General features: G+C 36.7%; 1 protein-coding gene and 1 pseudogene across 2 annotated transcripts in view; one reads left to right on the top strand and one right to left on the bottom strand.

Moving 5' to 3' along the window:
• TNPO1 (transportin 1) overlaps window positions 1–12,992 on the bottom strand; it is a 58,891-nt gene that overhangs the window by 13,457 nt on the left and 32,442 nt on the right. For both annotated transcript variants that reach the window (XM_006899027.1, XM_006899028.1), the window contains 5 exons: window positions 6,816–6,968; window positions 5,750–5,975; window positions 3,027–3,198; window positions 1,764–1,850; window positions 87–194 (listed from right to left, as the gene is read on the bottom strand). In XM_006899027.1, coding sequence (XP_006899089.1) covers window positions 87–194; window positions 1,764–1,850; window positions 3,027–3,198; window positions 5,750–5,975; window positions 6,816–6,968 — 746 coding nt within the window. The remainder of the gene's footprint in view (window positions 1–86; window positions 195–1,763; window positions 1,851–3,026; window positions 3,199–5,749; window positions 5,976–6,815; window positions 6,969–12,992) is intronic.
• LOC102874399 lies at window positions 8,515–10,540 on the top strand (annotated as a pseudogene).

Below are 12,992 nucleotides of genomic sequence, written 5' to 3'. Positions count from 1 at the left end.
ATATATATATATATATATATATATATATATATATATATATATATATATATATAATGCTAACAAAAGACATAAAAGCCCCAAAATACCATGGCTTGTGCAAGAGTCTTCTGCACGAGGTTCACACAACGTTGATATACAGGTTCACAGTATGGAAGGAAGCCAGACTGAAGGGCCGTGGCAACTGAAGATAGGCACTGAAAAGAATAATGTACATGTAATAAGTTTTTTTTGGTATAGTACAAAGATTAGGTAGTTCTGGTGATCTTAGTGGGAAGTAGATGTACTGCCTACCCGAAGGCACGTGGTTCGAATCCACCAGCTGCTCCATGGGAGAAAGATGGGCAATCTCCTCCCATGTAATTTACTGCTTCTGAAAACCTAGTGGGCCAGCGAAGTCAGTAACAAGTTAAAAGATTATAGTTAACACTTGAGTCTGTACCAAGATCCTGGTCTACCAGTCTAAGGAAGATTTATCTTTTAATTTCTTTATTGAATGCCTTTTGCTGCTGTTAAATTGGCCAGGTCAGTCAAGGAGAAACATATTTTAATGAAAATGTTCAAAGCTCCTATAACAAACATTATCCTTAAAGGACAGATTAGAAATTTGTATGTTTCTATTTTTCCTCAAATTTAAAAGAGGCACTCAACTCATGCCCCATGCTGGCAGATTTACAGGATAGATAGATTCTCAGGTTCTGCCTGAAACAGTATATAAAATGACTCATTATGAAATTTGTTTTGTTGGGTCCAAAACTAGTCATTGTTGTCAGGCACTAAAGCTTCTACTTCTCTGGTTAGGGACAATAAATAGCAGATGTTTATTACCCCTGAAATCAAAGAGGGAACAAGGAGGACAGGAATTGGAATTGCTCCACAATGTTAATCTAACTATCTCTAAATTAACTCAGTACAATGTTCAGTAACTTAAAGGTCACATAAAATGTCTTTTTTAAAAACAAGCAAACAAAACACCTAAAAAATGGTTGAGGAGGAGAAAGGAATAGAGGTAACATTTAATTTTATTATGCTTTTGCTGTATTGTACTTCATAGGGAGAATTTTAAGTAATTTGAAGACTTGTGGCAATCTATACCAAGCAAACCTTTTGGTTCATCTCCAACAGTTTATGCACACTTGTTGTTTATGTCACATTTTGGTAATTCCCACAACAGTTTAAGCCTTTTTATAATACTACTACACACTTAAAAGACTACAGTATAGTGTAAATAAATTCACAACTAGCTCTATAATAGTAGTCTGAAATGGAAAACAGTGTCTCCAAGTGCCTGTATGAAAACGTGTATGGGGGGGGGGGGGGAATGGGGAAACAAGACAAAGTAAAAAATAAAATCCCTCTTTCCTATAACCGAACTTCAATTTTATTTCACATATAGGTGCAGTGTCTATGTAACAAACTTAATCTATATGCTAATCATGATATTGGTGGCCTAGGGGTGATGAGTTGCACTGACAACCCAAAGACAATGAATGGGTTTGAATCCACAAGCTGTTTCACAGGACAAACATGGGCAATCTCCTCTTGTGCAATTTACGACCTCTGAAAATCTGCTGGAGGGTCAACTATGGGTCAGTTCTGACTCGAAGGTACACAACACCACCAGAGACATACACAAATGAAAAAGTGGTATGAAAAGTGCTCAAGATACGTTATTAACATTAATAAAAATATATATATATTTCTGTGAAACACAATCACATAGCAAAATATAAGCATTTAATGTTAACATTAGATGTTTACCTTACCTCAAGTAAAGGAAAGAGATCTTTATCTTCATCCTTTAACATGTTCCATTTCTGGATCAGTGGAGGCATAAGCATCTGAATATATTCCTATTTACAATGATGAAAAACAAACGAAGCTCTATTACATGTAAACAAGTCCATTTTCAATCCATGAAAATTAAGACTGATGCAGAGTAACTAACTTCAGTACAGAATGATATTAAGACTCATTTTTTATTCTGTCCTCTCCATCTATACAACCTAGGAGCTCTGGTAGCTAATAGGAAAGCAGTTGCACTGTCAACCCAAAGGCAGCAGGAATCCACCAAATGCTCTGTGAGAGAGAGAAAGCTGGCCCATGTCCTCCCATGCAATCTACAGGCTATGAAAACCCACTGGAGGATCAGCTATGAGTTGGTTCAGATTCAACAGTACATAAAAGCAGCAGCACTGATCATTGATAGAAAAATGCTGCTCATCAAAAGGTAAAGAGTTTGACTTCACCAGTCTTAACAAAATCTTTATCAGAAGTCTAATGGATTACAGCAGAGGTGGAAGTGCCTCAACAAAGAGCTTTTGAGTTTTATTCTATTTTTAAGACTACCACCTAGAGGTAGTCCTACTGTGCCAGAGAGGGTTAGGAGTAATCCTGAATTGACCTAACAGCACACAAGAACATAAAAATGTATAGTCTGTTAAATCACAAGGCAGCAGCTAATCTTCTTTGTATAGTTTTACTTTGATGAGACTCTTCTTGCTTTCCAGTCCTTTCACATAAACCAAGACTTGTTTCAGAATGTTGTAAACTGATGGGTAAACTTACACTGAAACTTAGAAAGAAGTTATTAAGTAAACCTATTTATTGGTAGAGGTAAACAGATTAAGGATCACTTAAGTGATCAAGTTAAGGAGTAGAGAAATTAAGTCAAACATCAAAATTCAAATTAATAAACCAAATACGCGCCTCCTTGGTACTTCTAAAGCTTAGAGGGGTGGGGATGGTGTGGGGGGATATATAAAACTTGCCTCGGACTTTTGATACAGTAATGCTTTAGCAAAAAATTTGAGCTATTTTAAATTCAACCATAATTCTTCATTCTCTGTACACAAATCCAATTCCAGCCATCTGTTCTCTTATTCTTAGCACTAACATATTTTAAGCTCTGCTCAAACAAACATTTTTGCCCCATTATTTTTTAATTCTGTGTGTAATACCCCATCTTTTAAAGATACTTTCCACAATATGTATTGTCCCCCCATAATCATGAAATTACAAATACTTACCGGTTTGTTTAAATGATGTCCTACTGAATCTGCTAATGTTCCTATGGCATCGTAAAGAATGAGCAGATTCTTATGCTGATATTTACTAAATGCGAAGACCAAGGTATCAAGTATATAAGCAAGGTAAGGAACAAGTTCGGTACAAGCCTCCTCTTCTAGGGTAGCAAAGGCACTATAATTTTTGAAAAAGAATAAATACTAGTAATTAGGATGAGTTTGTGAGAGCGAGAGAAAATGAAGTCTCTATAGAATTTCAACTCCACTTTACATCGTTAATCCTTCACATCACCTTACCAGATGCTTATTTTTATTTCTTGTGTTGGCACCTACTTAACTACAAGTTAAAAAACCTAAAATATATACTGCCAGTTCTAAAGAGTCAAGAAACTTATTTTTATTACTAGAATGCTGGTAGTACAGCAAGTAACAAGAACCTCCATTATTAGGGAACTTCATAGTAATAGTTCTGGATTATGGAAAACAAAATTGTTAGGCTCTAATTTACATTCCACCATTCACAAATACATCACACTCACAAAATGGTAAAAAATTTTTTAGCAATTAGAATGTTTGAAATACTTAAGTACTCAGAAATATCACTGTTTCAAGCCTCTCTAAGTTCTACAATTCAAATTTGCCTTAGTTATGGCTATATCTTAAGAGAAACAAAAGGAAAAAAACCCAAACTTCAATATCCAAGTAGAGATATAAATGTCTTGATTATAACATATATCTACCTCTTAATTTAAAAAAAGAAAGTTTATCTTGTGTTCTACTCAACCAAGAATTCCCTAAAATGTTAGATTTAAATTATTTGTTAATCATCTTTACTCATTAGCATTGTGTACTAGATGACAACTAGCCTGTAATAGATAACCTGGAAGAGATGGTAAATGACTTAATTTAAGCTAGTTGTTACTCATTCTTACAACTAGCCTGTAAAAGCTAACCTGGATGAGATGGTAAAGCCAAGCACCTAATATATTCATCCTGAACAAGAAATGCTTAAATATTTTTCCCCCTGACTTAATAAACCATAGAAACTGAATCATGACCTATATATATTGATGTCTGCCATTTTAAATATTTAGTGTTGTTAATTACCACGTACCTCCTGTCCTCCTTCGACCCCATTAAGAATCAGAACTCTTTCAGATACCACTATTACAGATTTGGTTAAGAGAGCATGACTTACACTCTCTCCTGTTTTCATTTCTTCCTAACAATGTCAGGGAACTCTGGTAGCCTAGTGGTTAAGAAGCTGCACTGTCAACTGAAAAGTTTTAATCTACCAACTGCTCCTTGGGAGAAAGATGGACAAATCTCCTCCAGTGCAACTGATTTCTAGTCTCTGAAAATCCTCTGGAAGATCAGCTATGACTCAATTCTGACTTCTTGGCAATGAGTGTACCAAAAAAGCCAGTAATAAAAAGTTATTTGAAGAATTAACAGCTACAATCATTGCTAACAAGTTCTTTTATAATATGCAAGAACCATGATGGTTTAGTGTTGGGCTGCTAATCGAAAGCTTGATAATCTGGACTCAACAGGTGCTCTGTAGGAGAAAGATGAACAGACTAAAACTCTCCACCTAAGAGCAGCTGCCATGAGTGGGGATCACCAACAGCGGTGATGACTGTTTAGTCTATTCTAGGAAACTAGAATATTGTTGTTAAGTGCCGGCTCATAACGACCCTATGAACACATCCACTCCTGCTTTCAAGCTTGTTTTAATCGGGAAACTCCATCAAACACTGTCCGCCATGGGTAACCATTATCGCATTTGACACATCAACATCACAGTATTCAGCTTCACAGCAACCACAAGTTACCTCTGCATGGCAAATGGACGGACTAGAAGTATACCACTTAGAAGAATGTTTGACCAAGACCCATTAAAACCAGGCCTGAAGGCCTCAGATTAAAATCACTCACCTTTGGCTTTACAGCATAACTTTCTATCCACTAGGCCAAAAGAGCCCTCTCTATGTTGTTAAGTGCGACTTAACGATTAATAGCGACTCTATGAACAAAATACCTGAACACTTGTACAACTTTTGTCAATTCTTCACATTCATAGTTTCCGGAAGCAAGTCATTTCGGAAGTGGATGCCACTCCTGCTTCATTTGTCATAAAAAAACTAACACTGGTCTGATAAAAAAGAGATAATTCCCTAGTAGATCCACTAAGCATCTGAATGTCACAGGTGATACAGTCAAATCAGTCATGAGTTAAGGTAGCTGACATGCAGACTAAGGCCTGTTAATCTGTTCAAATGTCATTTTTCTTTTTTGAGAGCAGTGTCCTGGTTATGGGAAAAATGTAGTCAGAGTGCTCCTTCAAGACAAGGATGATGACTCATCTTGTATAATTTGGACATGTTACCAGGAAAGGATATTTTCTTGGAGAAGGGCATCATGCTTGAAAAGGTGGAAGGATAGTGAAAGAGAGGAAGACCCTCAACCAGGTAGACTAAGAGGACAGGACAGGGTTCAGGCCTGTTGTTCATAGGGTCAATGGCACCGAACAACAATAATATCCTTGTTATCATTCCAAATCTCTCTCACAGGATTTAGAGTGAAAATACTGTTATCACAGTCCCTGAGAAAGGAAAGAAACTGCAAAGACAGGTGTCTAATTACATTTTAGATTTACAAAATCATCAGGTGAAAGCAATTATAAAATTGTTCTGGCCAAAATATGTGATATGAATCTGTCCTACCTGCAGGCAGCTTCCTGTACTCTCTTGTTGCTATCCAGGATTCGTTTTAGCAATTCTGTCATTAATGGCTTCAGGTACGTGTCTGGGGGCTGGCTGACTACCCAGTGTGCATAGCGGCTAAGAGTCCAGCATGTTATGGAACGCACAAGAGCCTTTTTATCAGAGAGGCACTGAATAAGGTGAGGGATGAGCTCCGGCAGGTATGGAATCATGCCCTGCATGCAACCTAGAAAAAAAAAACACAACACCCTAATAAATCTTTTAAAAAGTGCTAAAATGAGGTTAAAACAAAATTTCAGTTGAATAGTAAACATAGACATTAGAAACATATTCAGATAATTTCCTTTGCAATAAACAGTCCTGTGCTTAAAATTTATAAACCACTGAACATAGAGCTAATTGTTTCTAGTTATCTTCCACTTGGGTTAAGCATTTTACTTCTGTCACAGAAATTTATGGAGTTCCATTAATTCAATACCAATAAATCATTTGTTTCTTTGAGAGAGATGTTTACAGGAATGGTTAACAAGAGAGACTATTCTTTATAGAGAAGGAAGACATTTCTGGTTTATTATGTTCCTGAGACTTAACAATGGAACATAAACTGTTTTCATATGCTCAGGAGAGAGTTTTCTTATTTTGTTAATTTTAACAGAAAGCGTTTGTAAAATACCAGTTGACCGCTATTTAGTTAAGAACAGTTAACTGGTGACCTGATGGTAAGGAGGTGCAGTGCCAACACAAAGGCCAATAGTTTGAATCTACTAGCTGCTGTGCACCAAGCGATGGATGTGTATGCAAATCTCACAGTTACATGCTCTGGGTCAGCTACAAACAAGTTTTGACTTGAAAGGAGGTAACAACTGATTTCAAAGTAGAAAAATTCATTCTGTATTAAAACATTTCTTATAAAGTCAATCACAGACTGTCTATTTTACACTGTCATCATGAGCAAGAAAATGTGAACGCAACACTGAATAATCTTCACTGAGAGAGCAACACTCCCTTAATGTGACACCCATATCACTCCCTAACACTTTAGGATTCAAACATGATTTAGACTTACCTTCAGCAATTGCTCCTAAAACCAAGATGCCAGATTCTTTAACAACCCATTCATGATGAAAAAGCAATTCTTTCAAAAGGGGCAAAATATGTGGCAAAAGTTCATCACGATAGACATTTGCAAGTACATCAAGGGCAGCAGCTGAGCATTTTCCTAAGGAAACAGTTAATGCAAAAATATATTAACATTTGGTCATCTTTATTCTTATCTCTCTAGAACTTTATTCTTATCTCTCTGGAACTCAAAACAGCTCTATATGCTCCCCTTAAAAGATTTATTTAGTGCATCATTATGGTAACATATATTGTTAACAATTATTGCACTATAATGCAAATAAAAAAATACACAATGCCTGTTCTACTCCATTCAAATAAATTGTTACAGGATTAATGAATGATTCCTCCCCAAAATGTCGGGTAAGCATGCTACTATCAAACAAGATAATTTTTGAAAAGCTGAACCTTTCTTCATAAGCCGTAACTATAGGTTAACAGAATTTTCTTCTCCATAAGAATGTGTTTCTATTAACTCTATTCTTTTGATAACTTGATAAAAATGTCAAGTGTACTACTAAGTGAAGATGTTTATAATAAACAAGTGCTAGTGCTTGATTCAGAGCAGCTAGACTGAAAATTCTATCTGCATTTTTAAGTATGTGATGACATGCAGGTGCTGAGAGATTCCCGGAGTGACTCCTATAAGCAAGGTTGGCTTCTAACAGATGGGAGACTTTTATGACAGGGTAGACCCTGTATTTGCATAACGTGGTCTTCCTGAAGAATCTAAGTCCTCAGACATCTATATGAACTTTTGTGTGGACAGAGCAAGGACATTTTCAAAGGCAGAAAAAAGGCTGATGATGTCAGGATAGCAAAGGGTGATTCTTGTCCTTTATACTTCAGCATGTAAATGTTTAATGGTTTGCAAAGTATAGTCTGTGAATTATTACTCTTGGGAGTCACATGAAACTCTTTCAGGGGGATCAATGAAGCCAAAACTACTTTGATAATAATGCTATTTGTTTTTTGCACCATGGCAACTTTAACAAACACAGTGGGAAACCCCCTGTTTGCACCATAACACAAATAAGAATACGGCAACTAAATTATACCAGTCACTGTATTCTTCACAAGCCCACACAGCCATAGTAAAAACAAGACAAATGAAAAGTCCTTTTCACTTAAAAATGCCTTTAATGATGCAGTAAAGCTAACCCTCTCAAAAAGACACAAGAAGCTGCAGAAGAATTCCACTCTCACTCTACTCTGGAGCAAGTAGGGAAGACAAAGAAGCTCCACAAACGGGAGCTGCACAAACTGAGCAAAAACTAAAGCAACTGAAGCTTGGAAGTCTGCTCTGCGTTCCGTCTGCGTTTCAACTGCACTGCAACAAATGATATATGCTTGATCCTCTACGACAACTGATGGATTCAGCACAGTGGTTGGATTGTGGAGAAATGCCAAATCATGGCCTAAAACTGAGCTTACATCACCAAAAGAAGGTCATGGTAGCTGGTGATCTGTAGCTGGATTAATCTAGTACCACTTCTTTATTTAGTGAAACTGTTACTACAGCAAAATGCACTAGTATCAGCAATGTTTGCCTCTGGCGCTGGCCAGCAGAAAAGGTTCAACTCCTCTGCGCAGCACTTGACCAGCTGTTGCCCAACCAACACTCCAGAAGCTGAACAAACTAGGCTATGAATCTGCCTCATCCAGCATACTCGCCAGCCCGCTACCAAGTACCATTGCTTCAAGTGCCTACACCAGTTTTTGCAGAGGAAACTCTTCAACAACCAAAGTTCCCCAAAAAATGCCTTCGGAGAACTGCTGAGAGCATCAGAATTTTACGCTACTGTAATAAACAAACTTGTATCCTGTTGACAAAAATGTATAGCTTGTAATGGTTCTTATTTCAAGTAATAAAGTTAGAGCAGTCACAGAATTTCAAAGCTCAGGTTTAAAATCTTGCCTCATTATTGTGGCAACCAAATACTTACAGTAATAGTTACTATTACCACTTGAGTACTTGGAAAAAGAAAATGAACCTATAATTTCAAAGAAAATACCTGCCTTTACTGATGGTAACCAGTAAGTTCAAGCTTTTAAGTTAAAAATCTGGAAAACTTGTCCTCACCAGTAAGTCTGATAGTTTTCTAACACTTTCCTAATGTTAGAGATAGTAAATTTGATTTTTTTTTTCATATTGTAAAATGAAATGTGTCAATGTTTGGAAGAACTAACCCAGTGAACCACTATGTTCCAAATGATCCACAATTCAATGTTATATAAATGGAAGCTAAATAGATATAATTTAAAAAATGCACCAAGTTAATGAAGACCGAGGTACTCAGTATTTTAAATGACAGCTTATCAGGTATCACAAATAGGTAACAGACTAAAAAGAATTATATTTTTAAAAAACCCATCTCTAGTAGTACATCAAACCCATGGTTTTATTAAACATACAGTTTGAGGGGAAATTTCCAGAATGCTCTGTGAGAGGCCAGGGAGGGGCAGTGGCCTGAACTGTGCAGTGACGTGCTCCTTCTCACTCCCCCACACTACCCTTGGCCAGCTCAGTGGTGATAGAAACTGGTGAAGGAAATCACTTATTATGATTATTTTGGGGGTCAAATCCAATGCCACCCAGGAAGACCTGAAAAAACTTACAGGAAACTGGCCTTGAATTATTACCCTGATGAGAATCCAAATGAAGGCAAGAAGTTTGAACAGATTTCCCAAGGATATGAAGTGTTTACTGATGCAAAGAAAAGAGAACTATATGATAAAGGAGAACAGGCCGTAAGAGGGAGGAGCAGGTGGTGGTTTTGGCTCACCTATGGAAATCTTTGATATGGGGAAGAGAGAAAGGAGAGAAAAAAATGCTGTTATCAGTTCTCAGTAACATTAAAAGATTTATACAATGGTGGAACAAGAAAACTAGCTCTGCAAAGGAATATGATTTGTGACAAATGTTAAGGCCGAGGAGGTTAAGAAAGGAGCAGTAGAATGCTGTCCTAATTGCTGAGGTACTAGAATGCAAATAAAAATTCATCAGATTGGACTTGGAATGGTTCAGGATATTCAATCTGTGCGCATGGAGTGTCAATGCCATGGGGAACAGATGAACTCTAAAGACACGTAAAAGCTGCTATGGGAGGAATATAGTTTGAGCGAAAAAGATTCTAGAATTTCATATTGACAAAGGCATGAAGAGATGGTTAGAAGATAATGTTACATGGTCAATAAGACAGAGCCAGGAGAGTTCATCAATGTTTTAGAGCAGAATGATTATGCTGATTTTACTAGACGAGAAGACCTTTTTATGTTTCTGGACACACAGTTGGATGAAGTACTGTGTGGCTTCCAAAAGTCAATTTCTCCTCTTGACAACTGAAACACAGTCATCACCTTTCATCTAGGTTAGACTGCAAAGCATAAGGATATCAAATGTGTTAAATGAAGGCACACTGATTTATTGTAGACCATATGAAAAAGTGCGCCTGATCATCGAATTTAAGGTTACCTTTCCAGGGAATGGCTTTCTCTCTCCTGAAAAAACTCCTACCTGAGAGGAAGGAGGCAGAAGAAATTGATGAAATGCATCAGGCAGAACTAGTGGACTTTGAGCCAAACCAGGAAAAGATGATGTCATTACAATGGAGAAGCATATGAGTATGATGACGAACACCGCAGGGTGAGGTTCAGTGTTAGACCTCTTAATGGGGACCAGTAATAACACTGCTGACATTTGATTTGTAATAAATGTGTGTAAGTGAAGGACTGTAATCCTAATAGGCTCTAATATTCAACTGTAGCAGAGTTTTAAAGTTAAATGAATAAACTCACACAAAGGGTCAAAAAGGTACTATTTGAGACAAGGTCAAGTAAAATGAAATGAATCAAAGAAAAGCCCTCAAAAAGCATATGAATATATTGTTTTTATGTGCCGTCGAGTCACTTGTGACTCATATGTACAACAGGCCTAAAGAAAAAAAAAAAAAAAAAAAAAAAAAGACTGACAGACCACTGGCTACTGCTTGGAAAGAAAGCATAATATTAATGATAAAATATCCAATAAACTTTGAAGGGATTAAGTTCTATTAATGACTTCTATACCACAGTATTTAAAAACAGAAAACTAAAGCAAATACTGTTTTAATATTTTCAGAATGATGGCCACTGTTAATATAGCATAGCAAAATATGTACATTATTCTTACTTGCCACCTATAATGTTATATCAATTAGAATTAAATAATAAAAAAAAGCAATCCATAAAAAAAAAGAATTAAATTATCAAATTGATTAAAAAACAATTAAATGTAAAGTTTTAGCTGGAAATTTGGCAGATATATTGAAATGAGAACCAGCAACACATGATGCACAAAACACTGAAAAATTAGGCATATCAAACAGTTAATAACATACTATCAGACAATGGTGCTTAAAAAAATACATTGGACCTTGGTGAGAAGTAACATCTAACTCTTCAAGGGACTTTATTACAGACCAATACCAATACCACTGATTATATACTTCTATGTATCAACAAAATCTGCATGTACTGATAATGAGGTAAATAGAAAAGAACCAAAGAAGTAACACAAATTTATTTCAATTTTGGCATTTCAGTCTCCCCTCCAGAAAAGACATACGTTTCTGTACACGCACAGAAAAGAACTAGTGAAAAGGATATAAAGATGGTAAATTAAGGAATATGGCTCTCCCAATCTCTTTGCAATTCTAGCCTATGGTTAAAATCCCATTCTACAGTGAGTTATTTGTTACGCTGAGGAAAAAGAAATGTCTTGAAGCCCCACCCTACCGGAAGGTCTGATCCAGATGCCCCTACTACTCTTACGGTTGTGATTTATATTCCCAAGATCCTAAACAGAAGAATGTCGCGGGAGATTTAGTCCTTTTTCACTTTAGACAATGCATCTAACCTGATCCAGCTGCTCCAACAGCTGACACACTCAGTCTGTAGGCACCTGCGCCACTGTTCATCAAACTATACAGCCACATGCAATGACTTACACCATCTAGAAATACATGAACCACTTCCCTGATAGTTACTGAGTTTCTGTGAGACCTTCCAATAAATAACAACCCAAAGAAAATAAAGTTGGCAGTGAGAAGCCTGAGTGGAGGAAGAATAATATCAGAGATGACAGAGTAATAAAGCCATTTGGAGATGTTGGACATCTGGAATATTTTTAACCTCCGCTTTAGGGGAATGTGTGCACACATGTGTTTAAGGATGAGCACTAGTAAATATTTAAGAAGCTATGTTTGAAATTAGCAATAAGAGTCATCAATTTTCACAAAAAGTCAGTTTATGTTAGGGAAATGAATAACGTGGCCAATGTTTCTATTTTATAATACCAAAAACAAATACACAGTCTTTTGAGCAAAAAAGCTGGAGCGCTTTTTAAAGGGTAATAATAAACGTTAAGAGCAAGCTCATCAGGAAAAGAAAAATCAAAACCACAGTAACATACCACTGTACACCAACTGATGGCTATTAAATCCCAAAACTTGGAATAACTACAAGTGAGCATACAGAAGCAACTGAAAACTATCATACACTGATAGTGAGAATGTGAAATGGCAATCATTTTTAATAAAAAGGCACAGTCTTTGCAATAAAACAAGCTGGAAGTTCCTCCAAAGATTATCACATGACTCAGCAATTCCACTCTTAGGTTTTTCTAACAAGGCGGAAAGTCAGAGAGGAAGACCCTGCATGAGATAAACTAATACAGTGACTGTGGCAATAGGGTCAGGTGTGTTAAAGATATGGTGAGATTGGTTCAGGATAGGGTAAGTAAGGTTCAGAGCCGCTGTCCACAGGGTTGCCATGAATTGACTCAACAGCACATAACCACCACCACCCACACAAAAACTTGTGTATCAGTGTTTACAGTAATACTATTCATAATAGTTAAAAAGGAAAAATCACTCAGATATGTATCAATTGGTAAATTAAGAAATAAAATGTAAAACGATTCATTTTGCAATGAAAAGGTGTTGTTGTTGTTGTTATGTGCCGTCGAGTCGCCTGCGACTCACAGCGACCCTAATGTACAACAGCCCTAAACTCCGCTCTGTCCTGTGCCAATCGCACTGTCTCTGACACTCCCATCCCAATTATCCCAGTCACTGAATCAATC

This window comes from Elephantulus edwardii, unplaced genomic scaffold (genome assembly GCF_000299155.1).
Source record: "Elephantulus edwardii isolate Elephantulus edwardi_28Jun2011 unplaced genomic scaffold, EleEdw1.0 scaffold00244, whole genome shotgun sequence".
In the NCBI taxonomy this organism is placed as follows: domain Eukaryota; kingdom Metazoa; phylum Chordata; class Mammalia; order Macroscelidea; family Macroscelididae; genus Elephantulus; species Elephantulus edwardii.
Note: the sequence above shows the minus strand (reverse complement) of the source record. Positions and strands in the feature narration are given on the sequence as shown.